The sequence below is a fragment of the Diabrotica virgifera genome, chromosome 8 (assembly GCF_917563875.1).
Source record: "Diabrotica virgifera virgifera chromosome 8, PGI_DIABVI_V3a".
Taxonomy (NCBI): Eukaryota; Metazoa; Arthropoda; class Insecta; order Coleoptera; family Chrysomelidae; genus Diabrotica; species Diabrotica virgifera.
The window spans coordinates 142,781,222-142,800,674 of record NC_065450.1 but is presented as its reverse complement, the minus strand read 5'-3'; the positions used below and the strand labels follow the sequence as shown (position 1 = coordinate 142,800,674).

Genomic DNA, 19,453 nt, shown 5'->3' with positions numbered 1-19,453 from the left:
AGAACATACCAATCAATATTATACAAACCATCGAAAACATCTACTTTCATAATCGAATACAGGCAAAGATAAATGAAAAACTAACGCAGCTTATACCAGTACAAAGCGAAGTCAGAAAAGGTGACTCGTTAAGCCCACTGCTCTTTAATATAATAATGAACGAAGTAATAGAAGCAGTACGTAAAGGTCGTGGTTACAGAATGGGGAACAAAGAAATCCAAATAAATATTATGATATAATGATATAAAGATTAACACACATCTTCAATACAACATCCAAAAAATACAACATGATAATATCAGCAGAAAAAACCAAATGTATGACAACATCTAAATACCCACTACGATGTAAAATCGAAATTAATGGGAAAATAATAAAGCAGGAAGCAAGGTTTAGATATCTGGGAATAGATATAACCAGTTACGGAGATGTTGAAGAGGAAGTACGACAACAAAGCTTAAAAGCAAGTAAAGCGGCGGGATCTCTTAATGACACAATCTGGAAGAACAAACACATACAAGACGCAAAAGCAAGAATCTATAAAGCAGCAATTAGACCTATATTGACATACACGGCGAAGACAAGACCTGACACATCTAAAACGAGACGACTACTAGAAACAACAGAGATGAAAATACTCCGATGAACATCAGGGAAAAGTCTGTTGGATAGGGAGAGAAGCGAAAACATAAGAAGATCAGGCGATGTAGAAGACATAAATTGATGCCGTATAACGGGGTTAATCCGGACATGCGGGGTAATTCTGAACAACGCGTTTTCTCAGGTAAACGTGGCAACCGCGCCGAAAGCCTGCACTTGCGGGTGGCGTGATTTTCACAACTTTTCGCGAGAAATTCAGCCAGTTGGTTGATAACTGTTGGAAGGTCCGCGCTGGGCATTTTCACCTTTTGGCGCGCTAACAAAATTTCGTGGAAAAACCGTTAAAAAAATATAGCGGTCAAGCTTTCTGTGCTGCACTCATTTCCAAGTAAGTAATGGTAATGTTTTTCACCTTAACAAAATGTTACATGGCTTGTTATTATTGACCCTTGAGGTTGTGTTTTTTGTTCTAGCCAAAAAAAAGTTATAAGTATATTTGTCAACCGGGGCCATTCTGGACAGGCATTTTTTGACTGTCCAGAATTGCCCCGTAGTCCAGAATAGCCCCTTACTAAAAGTTTTTTTTTTAATTTTTCAGTGGAAAAATGGTTCGAGAGTACAAAAAGACTCTTCATCACAGTCGCAACGGCCAAAACTATACGCCGTATAATAGCTACACCGAAACAAACATGCAGGACGCCCTAAGAGAGATTCAGTGTGGGAATTTAACTTACAGAGAGGCAGCAACAAGATATAAAGTTCCTCGATCTACTCTCTCTTTAAGAGCTTCTAACAAGAATACGTTTAGTGTAGCAGGAAGGCCATGCGCTTTGACAATGGAGGAAGAAACCCTGATCATTGATCATTTGAACACATTATCCGCCTGGGGTTTTCCTTTTGATCTGTTAGACTTACGCCTGCTGGTTAAGTCATTCCTGGATAAAATGGGGCGCGTCGAACGCAGATTCACAAACAACACTCGTGGCCCCGATTGGGGTTCAAACTTTTTAAAATGGCACAGAGGCAGAATCTCCAACCGCCTGTCAGCAAATATATCCACAAAACGAGCAAAAGTGAATAGGGAAAACTTGGATGTATTTTTTAATAATGCTAAAGGTGTGTTTAAGGGCATAGATCCTTCCCTAATTCTCAACTATGATGAGACCAATTTAACTGATAATCCTGGTGCGAAAAAATTTATTTTTAAAAGAGGCTGCAAGTACCCGGAAGGGGTAGTAAATTCGACAAAAACTGCAATTAGTTTAATGTTCGCTGGGACCGCAGATGGACAGCTTCTACCAGAATACACGGTTTATAAGGCAGACCATATGTGGGACAGTTGGACACAGGGAGGTCCGGTTGGAGCACGATACAACCGTTCGAAGAGTGGGTGGTTCGATGCCGCCTGCTTCGAGGACTGGTTCTTTACAATTGTTGTTCCATTTTTTAGAAAAAAGGAAGGAAAAAAGGTCTGTATGCTTGTTGCTTTATTTTTTTAAAACTGCGTCTTATTTCTTACAGATTATAGTTGGGGACAATTTGTCATCGCATTTCTCATCAGAGGTGCTGAAGAAGTGTCAAGAAATGGATATTGCTTTTGTATGTCTGCCCAGCAACTTCACCCACCTGATGCAGCCTCTGGATGTGGCATTTTACGCCCCTCTTAAAAAATATTGGAGGCAAATACTTACGCACTGGAAAAAAACAGAGGGGCGAAAAATGGCATCTTTGTCTAAAGATGTATTTCCTAAGCTACTAAAACAACTTAGGAATAAACTAGACGAAAATCAATCGGCCTCGCAAAATCTAATTTCTGGTTTTCGCAAGACTGGCCTCTTTCCTTTTAATCCATCCGAACCAAAGAAAAGATTACCTCCTGATCAAAACGAGACTGGTTCGCCAGCTCGTATAATTTCGGAAGCTGTCGTAGATATGCTCAAAGAAATGCGCTACGATTCCGCTTCACAGGACCAGCAAAAACAGAGGAGAAAAAAAATCGCCGTAGAACCTGGCAAAAGCGTATCAGCTGAAGACATTACGCCGATATCTTCAAAAGTTCAAAAACGAAAAAAATTCGCTAAACCAAAAAACCCAGCCAAAAAACAAAAGTTATGATGCCACCATCCACTGATGAAGAATCGGACAGTTCATTCAAACCCGATGAAGGTGGCGAAAGTCCGGAGAGTTTTGGCAGTGATCTACCAACTTTTTCACAATATCAAAATAGACCAGAGCAGCATGTATCAGACAGCAGCGACGACGAAATTCCATTAATATATTTTAAAGAAAACATAGAGCCGAAAAATTTTTCCGTAAATGACTGGGTGGTTGTTGAATACACAAGAAAGAGTATTCCGTGTCACTTTATTGGAAAAATTGTTGGCTTTTGGGACACCTATGATACCCCTTCTGAGGTGGAGTTCCTAAAAAAATCCACTAAATCTGACTCTTTTATTAAATCCTCAGAAGAAGATAAAGATAATGTTGGAGATGATGTGATTAAAAAAAAACTGAGAAAACCGAAAACAACTGGAACAGGAAAAAGACTGTTTTATAATTTTCCTGACGACGATTTATCAGCCTTTAATTGGCAATAATTTCTTTTTTAGTTTTTTAGCAAGTTTTGTATTAGGTATTAAAGTATTATTTTTTACACGTTAGGTAACCCAAGTTCCTATTAGTTTTAAACATTGTTTAAATAATGTTTTTGACTTAGTTACCAATGTTTGTATTATTATTATTAGGATACTTATGTATTTTTTCTGAAATAAACACTGTTTTTTATTTGAAAAAATATGTTTCGTTTATAAATATATATATATATATATATATATATATATATATATATATATATATATATATATATATATATATATATATATATATATATATATATATAAATTATTTGTCCAGAGAAGCCCTGTAAGAGAATTAACTTTAATAGTAGCGTTATTTCCATAGTGTCTAGAATATCCCCGCTTTATGGGGTTATTCTGGACAGCCCTTTAAAATTAAAAAACCCCTCCCCCAAGAGAGGAGGGTAAACTTTCTTTTATAAAATTTAAAGCTTGTATAGAGACCTATCAAAATTATATTATTGGTAAAAGCTAGTTTCAACAGTTGTCAAAATATAGCTAAAAAACTGAAAAAATCGTCCGGAATAACCCCGGTATACGGGTGAAAAAACGGAAACAGGAGTGGAACCAACACATTAGTAGAATGGCAGAGGATGGGATAGTACGAATTGCACGAGATAAGTCACCAAATGGACGAAGAAGTATTGGCAGACCAATAAAAAGATGGTGCGATAATTTAAACAATTTAGGAGGCTAATATTGAAGAAGAAACACGCTTTAAAGCCTACATACAAGAAGGAAGAAGAAGAAGAAGAACAAACTATTTTGCATTTAAACTGAGTAGTTCAAGGTCATCCCTTACCATTGACTGCTTGTGCACATAATATAATGTTTAAACCATTTTCACCTTAATTATTTTGAATATTTTCAACAAAAAATTGTTACATTTTTTGACTTGACTTCGACTTTGACTTTAAGACTTAAATTTTTATTTTAGGTTATATTCGAAGGACTGTGGTCCAGAAATACTCATCCAAAGGATTTTCCGTTAGAGGGATGATTGACAAGGTTTAGTGATATAATTGGTGCTTCTCATACAGTCAACTACACATTCTGGAACTACGGTGGCATTGCTAGCGAAGGTCTTAGACAGCTGGCAGAACATGGAAACACCAAAATGTTGGAGAGTGAATTAAAATCAAAGGTTTGAGATCAATTTTAAAAACATTGTGATTTATACTGCTGTATAAACTGCGCGTCAGAGAACATTACCACCCACAAAATTTAGGAAATTTTATATTTTTATATAATTCTTTATTTTCTTTTAATTTCTTTTATATTAATTAAATTATATCAAATATCGCGTATACTGAGAAGGCAGACCGATCCTCTAAATAGAATAAACAAATTCGCAAATCGTAGTAAACCACAAAATTCTCAGAATTCATTATTAACAAATCAACGAATCTTTGAGAACAGTGTGAATTATATTATAGTGTTCTATACAGTTTCTGAGATATCTGAGTGTTATACTGGTCTCCTTACAGTGAAGTGTATTACTTAATAAAGATAAAAAATATCGAAAGTCTCTTCAGTTTGATACAGTGCTGGAAAATAGAGCAAGCCAAAAGGATGTGGAAATATAATTGAATGTTAGTCGTTCAACTGTGCAGAGAACTTAGTAAGGATTTCTTCAGACCAGGTCTCCTTAACAAAGACCCGGTAAGGGTACTAGAAGCAAGACAACAGTCAGAGAAGATCGCGTTATCACTATTGCTGTATTGCAAAACCGGACTCAAACTGCTATAATACTCCAAAGGGACATTCAGCAAGCCTAAATACACGAACACAGTGGAAGCGGTTTCCGCTTACGGTCAAAACGCGCGGACCCTCTTTTAAACGTTTTCAAAATGAATGCACGTTTTTAAATGTATACGTATATAGTTCAATCAGGTTCGCGCGGGCCAACCGCTTTAACTCCTAAGTAATAACACCCCGTCTCTCAGACGGCATCGCTTGTCGAAAGTGGGATATTTCCTTTTCTAGAAAATTTTGAAGGTTACCCGTTTATGACTTTTCAAGTTGGGTTGTTCTTTAGTAGTATTGAATTCGGAAATTTGCGGCAGGTTGTTATTTGAAAGATATTTATGCTCAAAGTGTGATTTCCGTCTAATAGACGGGGTGTTAGCGTTTGTGCCCAGTTCGTCATTACACATAATGTGCCCCAGTTCGTCAAAAAACATCAAATATGGGAACACAGACCCTGAGTAAACTCTTTTGAAATGGTTTGATGAGGTAGAAGATGACATAAGCGAAGTGGAATCAATTTGTGATGAAAATGTTGCCACTGACTTCCATTGCTACACTGTACTAATTATAGTACCTGTCAGTTCTCTTTTATTTTAATATTTTTTAAAAACCTTTTTATTTTCATTTTTCTCACTCTTTGTTTAACTTGATTGTAAATTTTTATTAGGATTTTTTAATTTGTTTAATTTTTATCACACTTTTTTTCAGGAGTAAAAAGGTACACAAATAATCCTTCCATTCTTGTTATAATGTTTTTTATTTTAATAAATACAGAAAAACTAGATTAATTACTGTGTTTTTTAGATAATCAATACTTTCAGTAAGTGATTGAAATATTTATTTGCATTAAAATATTTAACAAAAACAAAAATTACCACTAAAATGTTAAACCCGTCTATCAGGCGGTTAGTTAGTGTTTACGTCATTGATTTAAGATGTTAGTACTTAAGGGTTAACCCGCCTTGTCGCTTTTACTCGAATGAGAATTTAGTTTTTTCCGCTTTTTATCGCGCGGGTTTAATGTTTGTACAATGAATAATGAGGCATTAATTGCAGCCGTTTATTAAAAACCCCCTATTTGGGACACTAGGGAGAACACTTTCACTTTCTTTCATTATCTTATTTTAAGTTTTGAAATAGAGGATGATATTCTCCATAAATTATTCTTTCGCGATTAAGAAAATGTATACCAACGTTTTTGCTTTAAGTTAAACAGTTAAGTTAGTTTAGTCAAAATAGAATCAAAAGCATTCATATCGCCATCAGAAGACGAAATTTTTCTATAAGTTATAGACACAACTGACAAATTTGAACCATTTTTCTCGCTTTTACCCGTCTTTACTGTGTTACCATTCACGCGCGCGACAACCGCTCAGATTCGCGCGGTTTGTCCGTAAGCAGAAACCGCTTCCATTATGTCCTCTATAAGGACCAGTAATCAGCGTTTATACTGCTTGACAAAGGTTAAGAGAACATGGTTTGACAGCTTGCAATCCAGGAACGGGGCCATTACTGCTGCTTACAAAAGAGATAGACTTGCATTTTCCCATAAACACATCAATTGGACAATAGACAATTGGAAAAAAGTATTGTTTAGGTATGAATATTAATTTATAATATAGATTGTCGAATTCAGGGCTGTAGAAGGACTGGAGAGCGTTATTCTGTATGCACTTGGTCGGTTGCTTTTGGTGGCGGCTCAGTAATGTTTTGGAAAGGGATTTTTTTGAGGCACACACGGATCTCGTCTTGGTTGAGAGGGGCTCATTAAGAGCACACAGATACTTATCGGAGATCTTACAATATCATGTAATGCTATATGCTGTGTTTGTTGGCGATGGTGATCAGCTAATGCAAGATTAGACATGGCAAGGGTTTTAACACAACATCTTGAAGATAATGGTATTTCAAAAATTTACTAGCCTTCCCCCATTGGGCATATGTGGAGCCTTCTCGAAAGGCTTGTAAGACGTGTTATCTCTGCTCTAACATGTGAAGAGCTTTGAATTGCTCTTATTAAGGAATGGATTACGTTTCCCCAAAGAGACATCCAAAACGTGATCAGTTCTGTGGTACATCGAAATTTTCAATATAGTTATTATTTTCTCATATATCTACTGGTTTTCCATTTCCTTTTAATGACAATGTCGGGTTGCGTGCTACAAACGTCACTGAATCAATAGACAATAGATTTAGTTTGACATAAATGAGAAAAACATAAAAAGATTCTTAAATTTTATGTGTGGCCCGTTTTCTCTGACACGCAGTGTATTCCCTAACAATTTTGTTTGTTTTTTATTTATTGCATTATATCGTTTTTATTTTAGAGTGATCACATTCGAACAATAATTAAAGCGAGAGGAGTAAGCTACCCAAATATCACAGGAAAAACTTTTGCTGTGTTTAGAGTCGATAATCGGCATCATCTAATGTCGATGGTTTCAATGATAGATCCATCTCCCGATTGGATTGTTGGGGTTTCTGGTTTGGAACTGTGTCTAAGAAACTGCACTTGGATCGAGTCTAAAGTACTTAACTTATACCCTTGGGATATTGGTACCGATGATGGACTGACATATATGGTAATATTTTTTATTTTTCTTATTATTAGTTCTATATCTTACACATCAACAAATTTTTCCTCATATTATTGGTTTTTTAGCTACCATCAAGTTTATCAAGAAAGCGCTGTTGCCAAATAAAATACATATAATATATTTACCACAGCAACTACCGGCTACACTGTTTCTCTTTATCTTTAAGAGTGTGTAACAAAGATCTGTAAAGTTAATTGCCAAAGTCATGTCCTGTAGAAGGTTAACTAAGATTTTGTATGTTTTTTTTTTTCTTCTTCTTTTATGGCCTTTGGAATCTGTGCCCATTTAGCTAGCAACATTTCTTAAAATTAACGCCTAACTAAACCTACCCTACAACAAAACTATTACGAACCTAATCGGCCAATCAAGAATAGGGAAGCGAAAGGGTTGAAAAATAAACTGTCGGTAAAATATAAACTAAATAAGTAAAATATAATTTGAAAACAGTAACTTTATATTTAACCTTCGACGTCATTTAAACTCGTCATTAATTCTAGCCAATGAAATGCTCTCTGTAATAGGAATGGCATGTCAAAAAAATCTGATTATTCCCTATATATTTTTTCAAATTTAGAAAATGGCAACAAGGGGAAAGTTACGTGCATTCCTTATTGTTTGACTTTTCCTATATTTGTTGTCGTAGGAATGCTTTATCGTTGGTATGTCGTCTAATATTAGATCTTTTTTTGTCCTCCAATTCTCATGCATTCGATTTTCTTTTTATTGACATCCAGACTTCATATAGTACTTACTACATATAGTACATACTTTTCTTTAATTAATTTCGGGCCAAGTAGTTTAAATCGTCACATTCGTAATAGTCCAAGGCGGATCTGTTTTGAGATGGACGTTGAGAGGTGACTCAAATTTTTTTGCAGAAATTGCTTGAAAATAAATCAAATAATAATATTTGAGTCATCCTCCCTCTCAAAAAGGTCCGGAACATTGTTTAAATAATCAAAATGTCAAGAATTGAAGGAAAAATTCGATTTTTTTCTTCGTTTTTTGATTATAACTTTAGAAGTGTTCATTTCCGAGAAAAGTTGTACTGACATAAAAGTTGCGTAATTCAATTTACTACAATATAGAATTGGTTAACAATTTAAGAAATAGTCACCCTAGTTGCAAAATAGCAATAATTGCGAAAAAAACCATACAAAAACAAGTATTCGCATTTTACGTTTTTCAACCATTTATGCTACACTTAGGACCTTCATATTTCACCCAGAAAAACTTTATGATACAATAAAACAATACTGTAAATTTCATTAAGATCGGTTTAATAGTTTTTGCAAAATAAATTTTGCAATACAGCTTTCGCAAAAAAAATTCATTTTTTCAAAATGTTACAGGACTGAAAATAAAGCAGATAGCAAGTTGAATTTTTTTTTGCTTATAGAAGTGTACTGTACCTTTCATTTCCAATTTTCAAAATTAAAATCGATTAATTACGACGGCGTCAGAAAATTTTTGAAATAAACAATAATTTTTGGTGCTACGCGCAGGACAGGGGTGTTCGATTCACACAGGTTTATTTCCACCAAAATTTCTTCCAATCTTTATCTAATGTATTATTTTCTTACTCTATATTTTGTTGTATTTTAATTTTTTAATTCCACAAAAATCAAACTAATTTTATTATTGTTTGTGAAATATTGTTTAAACAATTGCATATGTTTAAAAATAATAAACTTTTATTATTTAAGTTAAAATATATGAACAAAGAAAGTTTTTGCTATTAAAAGTGTTATTCCAAAGGATAGAGTATGTGTTTTTTTTGCAATAAACAAATTTATTTATTTATATCGAAATGTCATAAAAATTAAAATGTATCAATCATTATCAAAGGTCATTGGAATGCCCAATCAGAGCAACCTATCCGCTGTCCTGCGCGTAGCACCAATAATTAATGTTTATTTTAAAAAATTCCTGACGCCGTGGTGTTAAGCGATTTTAATTTTGCAAAATTGCAAATGAAAGGTACAGTACACTTATATATGCAAAAAAATTTTCAACTTGCTATCTGCTTTATTTTCAGTCCTGTAACATTTTTAAAAAATGAATTTTTTTTACGAAAGCTGGATTTCAAAATTTATTTTGCAAAATCTATTAAACCGATCTTAATGAAATTTACAGTATTGTTTTAATGCATCATATAATTTTTTAGGGTGAAATATGAATGTCCTAAGTGTAGCACAAATAGTTGAAAAACGTAAAATGCGAATACTTGTTTTTGTATGTTTTTTTCACAATTATTGCTATTTTGCAACAAGGGTGACTATTTCTTAAATTTTTAACCAATTCTATATTATAGGAAATTTAATTACGCAACTTTTATATTAGTACAACTTTTCTCGAAAACGAATACTTTTAAAGTTATAATCAAAAAACCAAGAAAAAAATCGAATTTTTCCTTAATTTTTTGACATTTTGATTATTTAAACAATGTTCCGGACCTTTTTGAGAGGGAGGATAACTCAAATATTATTATTTGATTTATTTTCAAGCAATTTCTGCAAAAAAATTTGAGTCACCTCTCAACGTCCAAATGTACTAATATTTTTACAGATGCGCCCTGGTCTATAAGCCACTATTACTTGACCAGCTGCAAAGTTAAGCGTATATACAATAGTGTTGGTGAGTGGTATTCCCATTATTCTAAATTTTTGTTTTCATATTTTTAAGGTCTTTTCGCGGTATAGTTTAAATTAAGTGGGGGACATGCAACATCCTTGCTTCAATCCTTTTGATGTTACAAACCCTGTTGGTTCCCTGTTTTTATTTTTGTTATCGCTGGATTGTATAACTACTTTAAAAGCCGCTTTTATTAATTCTATATTAATATTCGTATTTTCATTGATTGCCTCATTTCCTTCAGTGGATATCATAGGCTTTCTGTAGATCGACGTACACAACATAATATATGAATTTCTTGATTCCGTGCCATATCGTTTCTATTATCTGGGTTAAGGAGAAAATGTGAAATATTGCTTGCTCTTCTTCAGAAACTAATTTTTTTATTATTCGATTCTTTAACACCTTTCCATACATTCTACTCATCGATCCGGTTATAGCTATTCCTCGGTAATTTTCACAAATAATTTTATCTCCCTTTTTATGTATAGTACTGAGATATCATGTTTTCCATTTCGCTTATGTATATGTATTCTTGAAATAGTTGCCGAAGATGTTTACATTTTTTAAATTTTTTCTGCTCTTAATTTTATGGCAAGCCTAATGTTGCAATCCTATTATTGTTTTGGTTTCCATCTTCTTAAAATTCGACTCTATTTTCTACTAAAAGTTGTAACGTTTAAGTTTTCTGAGTTTAGATTTTGATTCAGTCCCAATCGCTTTACGGTTTATGACTTAACTGTGTTTTTTGAGAAACACATGTGCCCTATCGATAGACGCGTTCTCATGCAAAATGTGAGGATTTAATAGCTTTTACGTAGAATAAGTCGTTAATACTTAATCCACTAATGGCCATAACTAATTTGAGAATTAGGGTTCTGAGACATTGGACGACTATGCCACGATGTTAATAAGTCCCTATTTTGCATATTTCTCAGGACCGTTGATGAAGTCGCGTAACCAAGCCGTCAGTTCCTATTGAAGCAGAAATCTGTGAAATCTTGGTATTGTGTGTGTAGTTTTTGAGCAGTTAAGTAGTTCAATAGTTTTTGTTGACCTCCGACGTCAGGACGCTTCGATTCAATTAAAGTTGAGTTTTAATAGAGTTAGTCATTATGTGAGATCAAGTGTGATCGTGTATCGTGGGCCCCGCCGATTAGGCAGGTAAGAGTATTAATTATTGTTTATTGGTATGTACAATTGTACAATGGCGTTTTTCTATTTTTTAAAGAGTCCACCGTCCACCTAAGTTCGCATATACTCCATATCGATCTACCACCTCCTCCTCTTATTCTATTACGCTGATCTACACCTCGGTTTGCTTCATTGGGGGCCCTATTGTCACGTTACCTTTGGTTACCTGTACCGGCTAAGCTGGTGCCGATTTATGTTTTGCAGTCACTTTTCTGCCATGTGTGGACATGGCCTAATGTTTCTGAGAGGCCAGCGACTTGCCAGATGGTCGAACATTACCAGTTTCTGAAAGTGAGGGAGGTTAGTAAATATTTTAGTGTATATTTTGTGACAAGGGTTAATTATTATCGGGACATTCAGTTTCATTTGATTACGTGAATATTGAGTATCCTTTTATTTCAAAGTAGATAAACATGTAAATAAAAGACATTTTGAGTTTGAGTTTAATATGTGTAACCTTTTCAGATTTTTTATATAAATTTATATTAGGAGTACATATGTACTATTAAGTATTAGATTTATGATTTAAGCAAAGAGCTCTTTCCTTTTTTTTTTGTATTGTAAGTGGACGTTAAGATTTTTTAGATTTTATCTAGAGTATCGATTTTTTTTATTTTTTTGAGTAACTTCAGTTCATTTTTTTTTGAGTTAATAAGAGTTCTATTCGTTCTCTTACATTTCGCATTTTTTATTTGTTTTTACTGGTGAATACACCAATTTATATGCAGTGATAACAATTACATTCGGCAGTTATTGTTTCGTCAACATTTTGTTTTACAGATTAACTGCTTAGGTATTTTTTTGGTTTCTTAATTTTCTTGTTGGCGATCTTACACTGCATATTCTGTACGTATTGTGTATATATTGAGATTTCGTTTTGAGAATTTTGATAAATGTTTTACTAGAGTGTACGATGTTGCATTTTATTTAATTATTATTTACAGCTCAAGACTAGAACATTGCTGTTTTGTCGTAGCAGTGTTGCTAAATTTTTAATGTTGTGTTCTGTTTCGTTAATTATTCCTTTGAGGATTTAGAGGTAGAATCCCAGGCGCCCAATATTTTCGTTTGTGTATTCAGTATTTTCGTTTTCTTAGATTCCATGAGTCAAACCATCAGTTAATGTTATCTATTTATCTTTTGTCTATCGTCGTTTAGTTAACTCTATTCGCATATCATTATTCATTTAACATCTTTTATTGCAACAGAAGCTCAACCCAAAGAACCACGCCCACATCTCTTCCGACTGAGCAACGTGGCCTTTGTTTCGTCAATATTAGCGATTGGACCTTTCCATCTTCGGTCATTCCTTATTCCATCTAAGGATAATATCGTCCTGATCCTTCTGGTTCAGCCTCCATGACCTCTTGTCCATCCCATCGATATAAAATTTTTTAAAATACTCTTTCAAGTTTTCAGTCTTTCTGCTCTCTATTATATCTTTATTCTTTTCTTTTCTTTTCTCAAGTTTTATATTGATTTCCAGATATGAAAAAAAAGTATTTCAGTAGGTCCTAGATTATAGTTGATTTTTTAAAGGCAATATCCAGATGGTTCGACAGCTCAATGGTCTGGTGGACTGACTTTAACGTAACAACAACTTTCCTAAACTATGGGCTTGAGCCATGCTTAAGTCAAAAAATTGCAAACGTAGCAGTGTAACATCCAAATGGAATCTGGTGCTTGAAAATGGAATTCTAGAGTAAACTAAATTGATTTAGACAGTCTACTCTCGATAACTTTTAAGCTGAAAATAATATTTTTTCTGTTTTTCTATTTTAATATTAATCTGTTTTAGTCTCCAGATCAACCGTCATCCCCTCGGCAACAAATTAGAAGACTGAAAACCAATTTTCCGACAGACCCTAGATCACCATTTTACGATAATACTGGTCAATCAATGAAACCGTTTGCTCGCCTAACAATTTCCAGACAAAGACTTTATGAAAAAATATGTGATTCCGCAGCTATGGACGATGTAGATGATAATTCCAATAATTGTGAAACAGAATCTTGGTCGGATTGGTCACCTTGTTCAGTTACTTGTGGAAGAGGTAAATATATTCCAAAGCTTTAAAATTTCTGTATAAACATTTTACTTGCGGCTGTCACTCATTTCTTTTCAGGTCCATATCTCTGACTGTATTCGTTTTACAATAATATCCTCATATATTGGGTATCGGGATTTCCCTCTACAGTTCAGACCATAAATAGCTACACTGTCGTTTAATACATGTTGGCCTTTGTATCTCTTCTTAGATATTTTTGCTAAATTATTTTGCCATCTGCTTCTAATTGACACACTATTGAATTTTTGAAAATTACAATTATTTTTTTTTATTTTTATATTTAGTGTCTTTTGGAAAATCGGTCAGGAATTTAGATATTTTTTCTTATTGAGTAGTCACTGGTTTATACCCCGTACATTATATTTTGCTCTGATCTCGTCACTTCTTATTCGGTTTTTCAGCGTGTTTTCTGTAATTCTTCTGAGTAGCCTTATTTCTGCTGTTTCCAGCACCCTCTGTGTTTTTGCTATGCCGGGTCTTGTTTCGAATGCACACGTCATTATTTTTCTTATGGCCTTATAGATTCCTGATTTCCTCTCAGGGTTAATTTGTCGGTTACGCCATATAGTGTTAATAAGGCATCCTGATAATGTTCTTTTTACTCGATCTTTCACTTCTTTTTCAACATCTCCATAGTTGGGATTAATCTCTAAGTACTTTATTTCCAACACTTGTTCAGTGCTGACTCCAGAGTCTTCAAGTTTGTGTCTCATTGATTATTTGGTTATATGATTATATGGTTGTCAAAATTTCTCTGTCTCTTCCCATTCTGTGCAACACCATTTTGTCCGTAATATAATGGGCCTTTATATTTTCTATCCCCCTAAAAAGTCAGATCTCAAAAGCTTCCAGCTTTCTCACTAAGTCATTATTAATAGTCCATGCTTCGGCATCATAAAGAAGAATAGAGCGGATATAGCATTTTATCAGCCGATATTGGATTTGCAGATTGGAGTACTTGTTTAGTCAGAAATTTCTTTATTTTCGAGAAGGCTGTTCCTGATTGCTCTATTCTTGATCGATCTTCTGATTTCGGAGTTAGATCTTCACTAATCCAGACTCCTAAGTATGTATTTAATTTTATCCACTCAATATCTTCATTTTTTTATCTGGATCCTTGATATAACTTTATCCCTCTTACTAATAACCATGTGTTTTGGTTTTCTTTATGTTTACTGTTATACCAAACTGTTTCCCAGTATCACAAATTGTGTTAAATATCATCTACAGATCTTTCTCACTTTCAGCAATAATGACTCTATCGTCGGCATAACGAAAGTTATTCATATTTTCACCAATTATCTTGATCCGTTCTGGATAGTTTTCAAGTGCTTGTGTACATAACTCTTCGGAGTATTTATTAAATAGTAATGGTGAAAGTACACAGCCTTGTCTCACCCATCTACTTATCCATTTCGCACTCGTGGTATTTCAATCTAATGTTACCACAGCCTGTTAGTTTCCCTAGACATTTCTCATTACATTAATATCATTTTTGTCGAGTTCTTTTCGATTTAAACATTCCATGAGGATGTTATGTTTAACTTTGTCGAAAGCTTTATTATTGTATATAAATGCGACGAAAAGATCTTTTTCTTAGTATCAATATTTTTGGGCAAGAGTTGTGAAACTTTTACTGTTCCCAAGCCATTACAAAAGCCAAATTGTGTAATACGCATATCCGCTTCACACTTTTGAATGTTCTTGCACGTATAAATCTTTAAAAATATTTTTAATAATAATTATTAAATTACTGTGACATTTAGCTGATGAATCTCTAGTCATTACAGTGTTTGGGGTTCTTGATTCTTGGTAGCGTAACAAAGGTCGATAGTAGCTATTCTGTAGGTATTCATATTTGTATAATATGTATGTTTATTTGTATAATATAAATTTGTTTTCATTATAAGTTTTATCGCCAAACGTCACTAAAGTCATTCATTATTGTACTCATTTGCCCCCATTTGCGGCAGTAAAGTAACACTTTATTGTTTTGAAAGAAGAATTTTACTTTACCTACCGCGATTAATCAAATTAACCGAGATTGAATGTAAGTGGTCGATGACAGTAATCGAATGGCGAGTATTTGAGTGGACTTAAAATTTATTTACTTTAATTAATAAAAATGTTGTACGCAATTAGCGATATTATCATTTAAATTTAAATGTTTATTGACATAAATTTCTTAAATTCATGTCAAAAAGTGAAATTCTGTAGTATTTTGTAATTATATTCATATAAATAAACTAAAACTTTACCGATTTAGTAATTATTCAATATTGATAACTATCGATTAAAAACCGAAAGCGGCCATCTTGCAAGTTATCTGTCATCACTGCCATGAAATTATTATGACGTCTAAAATTTAAAAAGTTCTTAAATTGTAAATTGCAATTAAGTGTTAAAACCAATATTAAATTATGTTAGCAAATATTATTTTATATCAATAAAACATATCTTAACCGATTGTCAAATATACCAGCAAACGAGAAGTAAACTCAACCTTCCCAGGGACATATCTGTGCTTCTTAGAGACAATACAAATATCAACAATATTATACAGTTTTTACCGGAAATAGAAATAAAAGACATTTAATTGTATCACAAATTTTTCAGGTATACTTTTTGTTAGTACATAATATGTATCTACTTAATATTATAATCTCTTTTTATTTTTAATATGTATTTTCCATTGTTGTCGTTTATAACCCCAGTGGTTCGGACGACATTAAATTAAAAAAATTATGTTGGCGATAAAATTTTGTGTGCACCACGTCAATAAAGACTCCTTATCGAACTCATCTGTTACTGGCCTCGCTCGCTACGCTCGTTCTTCTCGTAATATCAGACTCGTTCGATAAAGAGTCACTTTACTGACTTGGTACATAAATAACTATAATCAGCCCGATGTGAACTTTATCTGACCCAGGGGCTCTGCCAGATTTTGAGTTGTTTATAGCATGTTGGACTTCAGATTTTAATATTATTGGAGAGCTTCCTCGCTATCAATTTGTGTTGGTTCTGTCCTAATGTCCATGAAAATATCTTCAATATATTTAGTCCATACTTATTTTATCTCGAGTGGGATATTAAAAGGTTTATTGTTTGTGTCAATTAATCGGTTAAGTATGTTTGTTATTAATTTTCCAGATAATTCTATAACTTTTTATGTAAATTATAATGAAATAATGATCATACTTTTTCTGCAACTTCTCTACTTCAATGCATGTTTCCATCATCCACAATTCATTAGCCTCTTTTTTTTGTTGTTTATTAATTTATGTTTTTCTCTGTATTTCTCTGTTTTTGTTTCTATATTTTCGTATTTGTTCCATGATATCCAGTATTTCTTGAGTCATCCAACCTTTTAGGCTCTATTATTTCTTTTGTTCATAGTTTCGCTCTGTGTCTTTATTACAGAATATATGTTATTTTGCTCCTCATAATATTCACATTTCCAGCGTTTTTAATTTCTAATGTTAATCTTTTCATTTCTATATTGATACAAGTTGAAGCCTGGTTATAATAAAAAGTTAAAATATAATCTTTTGATTTTCTATATAAGTGAATAAAATACGTGTTGCAGGTGTAAAGTACAAGCAAAGAAAATACAAAAATGAAGAAAGCAAATACAACTGTCACCGAAAGCTGACCGAAAGGGCCAGTTGCGAAGCTGTGCAAACCTACTGTCGAATTGCTCCAATACGAGAAAAAGTAGATCCTATGTGTGAACTAGGACCGTGGTTGGAATGGTCTAGCTGTAGTGTCACTTGTGGAAAAGGAACGAAAACTAGAGAGAGAAGATTTAAAAATAGACTTGCCGCCAAAACTTGTATGGCTGGAAAAACCAAGCCACCTTTGTTACAACAGAATTTAGAGTGTGAAGGGGAAGGAAAATGTGATAGAAGAATGCCAAACGTAAGTTATAATTAATCGTTAATTAATCAACATTTATTTAAATAGCATATATGAATTTTTATAAATAACATCTTTTGCTGCTACGTATTACTCTACTTTCTATCGTTATATTTTTTAACATTATTTAGATTATTGCACTACGGTATCTACTACCTTTAAGAAGAAGATTTGCTTATCCCAAATACCTGAAATATCAAAAGTACTGAGTCCCCTCTGTGGTTCAGTGGTAAGAGAACGTAACTTTGGATCCAAGGGTTGTGTGTTCCGTGGTGTGTGGTTGGATGCATGTAATAACCTTATCGCCCACGGAAACAAATAAAATAATAATAAATAAATGTAAAACAACAAACTGTCAATAATATATTTATTTCGGTAAAACAGCGTAAAAAAATTCTCGAGAGGTTGGGGTATTATTTCCGGACCGAAGGCTGAACTCGTTAATTTTGCCGTCATATGTTTTAAGCAGATGAAGGCATTTAAAACTGATTTATTGCTCGGCCAGATTTAGGCAATTTTTGTATATTACGAGGGGAACAAATGTGAATTTTAAATGGCCCATAGTATTATTTCGTTTAGAAAGCAAAGTTATTAAAAATTAATAATTTTAAATTAGTAATTAAAAAATAGTAATTAAAGCGTGTCGCCACAAAACTGTATTAATAACCCACTTAACCGACATGGCAAGTATGCACAAGTAACGATTATTCAACAAGTACACGTATCGTTTGAGTCCGGCTTAAGACTCATGTGTTTGGCATTCTTGAAAAGGTTGTTTGAAATGACATCAATAGTAACGAGGATAACGAGGCTATGTTTTATCTGTAACGTACCTATTTATACAAGGGAGATATGTTTTCTTTATTAACTAAGTTCTTATTAAATTTGGTAATTTCAAGATGATTCTTGTCTCATTATTAATATTTAGTGATGGATTTATAAAAAATTAAAATGATCGAAGTCTCATTTATTTTTTCAGGTTGTTGAAAATTGTTACGACATAATATGGACAGAATGGTCTCCATGTTCTGCCACATGTGGTAAAGGTTTCAAAGAAAGGTATCGATTTCCATCGAGAACCGACAGTAACAAACAATTTTATCCTCTTTCTGAATATTACAAAAAGAAATTTTCAGAGAGAAAGCAAAATTCACGAGATCCTTGTTCGAACGTGATACGCGAGACTGTAGAATGTGTAGAAAAGGTTTGCCAAGAAGAAAATCGACAGTATAATGGTAAGAGTACGTATTTATGTATTAGATCACATATAAATATAGCTGTAGATGTAGGCTGTAGTTTCATTTTCTACAAGATCTGGATATTTATTAAAAATGTGGAACTTAATTTACACTTCTCAAAAAAATTACCAGACCACCTTAAAATTTGGTCATTTTTAGTGTTTCAAATTTCCTAAACATGTTGTCCGATTTAAGTGATTTTTTAACATATTACAGCCTTATTCTTTAAGAATATTGATGTAATAATATTGTTGCTAGAAAGGTAAATTGTCATTGTATACCGGGTGTACCAGTCAAACTGTGATTTTTTCTCAAAGTTCGCGTCACCCTATTAGGCCAGAAAATGAAGCATTTTGGCTCGCAATTTTTTCGATCAGCATGGATTTATTTGAAATATTCACAGAAGGTAGGCAATAGACCAAGGAACATTTTCTATATCATGCCGCTGTACGCTAAAACCTTGGGGGTGGTTGCCACCCCATCTCAGCGGTGGGAATTTTGCATTATATTTTAAACATGGAAATTGATGGAAAAGGTAATTCTAAGGAAAAAATGTTTTTTACATTTTCTCCGTGAAACTAATATTTTTCGAGTTATTCGCGGTTGAAAGTAACAGTTTTTCAATGAAAAAGAATGTGTGTGTACTTTGTACGCACGTAAGAAGTTATACTTCTATTATATAATTTTAACGAAGTAATTGTATTCTATTTAAATATTAAACTAACTTTCTTATCTACCACTTTCAAAAAATTTTTATTAAAACAACTAAAAAAAAATTAATCGTAGAGGATTGGAACCCGGGACGTTTCGAACTCTGACCG

The 19,453-nt window shown here is 33.3% G+C and overlaps 1 protein-coding gene across 1 annotated transcript in view; it reads left to right on the top strand.

The window, feature by feature from the left end:
- Nucleotides 1-19,453, top strand: part of LOC114334145 (spondin-1-like) — a 124,340-nt gene that overhangs the window by 48,108 nt on the left and 56,779 nt on the right. The window contains 5 exon segments of the mRNA XM_050658492.1: nt 4,174-4,380; nt 7,313-7,567; nt 13,209-13,464; nt 17,066-17,397; nt 18,374-18,629. Of these exon segments, the coding sequence (XP_050514449.1) occupies nt 4,174-4,380; nt 7,313-7,567; nt 13,209-13,464; nt 17,066-17,397; nt 18,374-18,629 (1,306 nt within the window).